This window comes from Arachis ipaensis, chromosome B04 (genome assembly GCF_000816755.2).
Source record: "Arachis ipaensis cultivar K30076 chromosome B04, Araip1.1, whole genome shotgun sequence".
NCBI lineage: Eukaryota > Viridiplantae > Streptophyta > Magnoliopsida > Fabales > Fabaceae > Arachis > Arachis ipaensis.
Window position 1 is genome coordinate 6,005,936 of NC_029788.2, and position 2,566 is coordinate 6,008,501.

Consider the following 2,566-nt stretch of genomic DNA (forward strand, 5'->3'; position numbering starts at 1 on the left):
AAAAATAATCGAAAATCATATTGAAACATATAAAATGACGCTGTTTTGGTTGTAGCGTTTAAATAGTTCAAAAACAACGTTATATCATTTGTTTAGGAACAAAATTTTAATAAAAAATTACTTAAAATATTATTTTTGAACTATTTGAATATTACGGAATCATCACTCTAGTATTTGACTATTTACGTTACCGTTTAGTCAAAAACTAACAGGAATCATATTCAAAAAATTTAAAGAATAAATAAAGATAATAAAACTTCAAAAACTAAATTGAAACTTGTGTGTAAAATGAGTATTATCTCTGTCATTTAAATATATCGTTACATTTTCTCTAAAATTTGAAGATAATAACGTGATCTCAGGAATACAAAGTACAATAATATATATTTGAAAAAACTGGGTATCTCTGAGTTAGGGTGTCTGAAATTCCTATTTTGTTTTCCTTTTATCCATCGAAAGTGTCTAGGACCGAAAACTGAGGCTTGTATAGAGATCAGAGGGTAACACAAAAGCAGCGCTAAAAGACAAGGGCTTCGAGGAAGAGTAGGGTCTGGCTTAGTATTTATTGTCTCTTGTTTCTTCATAAGACATTCACACTTTCTTCAATTCTCTCTCTCCTACACATCCTTCATTAGGAAAGAGAGAAGCTAAGAAAGAAACAAAACAAAAGTAAACATTTAATGTACTTCAATTAGTAGTGTTCAATGAAGAGTGAAGACGAGCGCGTTCTCATAATCGTCAAAGCTTCACCAACTACAAGTATGTCAGCGTCGTCGTCATCTTCTTCTTCTTCTTGTTCTTCTTTCTCTCTAGCTAGCAGTGTTGAGCCTTTATCAACAGCTCTAAGCTTGAAGGCACCAATGGTTAGGCCTTATGTAAGATCCAGAATGCCTCGAATTTGTTGGACACCAGATCTCCACCGTTGCTTCCTGCATGCAATTCAAAGGCTTGGAGGAGTAGATAGTAAGCGCTCTCATCTTTATTATTATTTCTTTTTGGGTGAAAACTCAGATATCAACTTCACGTGAAGTTGACTTTACCTGAGTTTTCGTCTTCTTTTTGTAATCCTCTTTTGAGATAGATATCAAGACACGGCTCTGTACATACATGATGTCAACATTATTATTATTATTATTCCATTCTTCCTTTACTCTTAATTAATGAATTAATTAATTCCTTCTACTGATTTTCTGGTAACGAATTAAATTCATGTTAATTCTTGTTTTGAATGGACACTTATATTATACGCAGGGGCGACGCCAAAGATGGTTATGCAGCTAATGAATGTTAAGGGGGTTACCATATCTCATGTTAAAAGCCACCTACAGGTGGGTATCTATTCTCATATATCAACTATGCGTACACCAAAATCAGCCACCAAAATCAGTCACTAGTATAAAATACATATTAGAAATAAATTAAATCACACATATATTTATACACAAATATAGTAGTAGCTGATTTTGGTATACGAATATCATTTATTTGAATTTAGTTAGGCAACATGCATGAATAGTTAATTTGAAGTTAGAAGTAAATTGTATCTGTATGTATTGACAGATGTACAGGAGCGTGAAGCAGGAAGAGATGAAACAAGGTATATAAATCGCACTACTGTGGCATGCCATGAGTGAGTTAATTAATAAGCAAGCATGTATAGAGAGATCTCTAATTCAAGAAAATAACTAGCCGTATAGGGCATTAGACATATTGTTTGGTACAATTCAGGAAATTACATATATTTATCATAAGCAGAGGTATATATAGTGGCGTCACCATAACCGATAATTATTTTGATTCCCCTTTTCCGTCACCAAAGAAAATCAAACCTACGTTACGTAAAAAATATTCTATTCTTTCTTCAATTCTTCCACATCTTCCAAATTTAGTCCTGGTGCTAAATCAATTAATTATCTTAACTAATATATATACATGATTCAATTAATTAATTAACAGCCGAAAGGAAGAAGAAAATAACGGCATCACAAGAATTGCTGCTTTCTTCATTAAGGTGGAACGGTCAACAGAGTCTTCTGCAAGGGAGCTGTTGTGGAATTAGTCATTATACCGAAGAATTTGCTCGCACCAAACTCCAAGATCTTTGGTATTTCTAATTTTAGGAATATTTTTTAATTCACATCTGGCCCTAAAATTAAAAATAAAGTTGAACAATATGTTATGCAAACAGGAATGAGCAGCAGCAGCAAGAGTCTGAGAATTATGCAAAGCTAGGGAGTAATCAGTCGATTATAGTTTGTAAGGAGAATGATGAACAGAAGACTCACACTTACATCATTTTCCGAGATATTCTCACACCCCACACTGCCCAAGTAATAATCCCTCCTCCTCCTCAGTAGTTTTTCATCTACAATAATGATTTTGGAAGAAAATTCAGCTTTTTAAATAGTTTTCTTTTACATAACTCTTTCAAATTTTAAATGCATGCATAATGTCACAAAATAAAGAATATATATAATTATTCATGTATTTTTTTATTAATTTAAATTTAAAAAAATTATAATTTAGTATCAAAATTTTTATGATATAAAAATTTAGAATTTTATTA

General features: G+C 31.8%; 1 protein-coding gene across 1 annotated transcript in view; it reads left to right on the top strand.

Moving 5' to 3' along the window:
• LOC107637539 (putative Myb family transcription factor At1g14600) overlaps window positions 442-2,566 on the top strand; it is a 3,112-nt gene continuing 987 nt past the window's right edge. Inside the window, exons 1-5 of the mRNA XM_016340945.2 lie at window positions 442-963; window positions 1,252-1,328; window positions 1,561-1,597; window positions 1,957-2,104; window positions 2,189-2,330. Of these exons, the coding sequence (XP_016196431.1) occupies window positions 705-963; window positions 1,252-1,328; window positions 1,561-1,597; window positions 1,957-2,104; window positions 2,189-2,330 (663 nt within the window). The 5' untranslated portion in view covers window positions 442-704. The remainder of the gene's footprint in view (window positions 964-1,251; window positions 1,329-1,560; window positions 1,598-1,956; window positions 2,105-2,188; window positions 2,331-2,566) is intronic.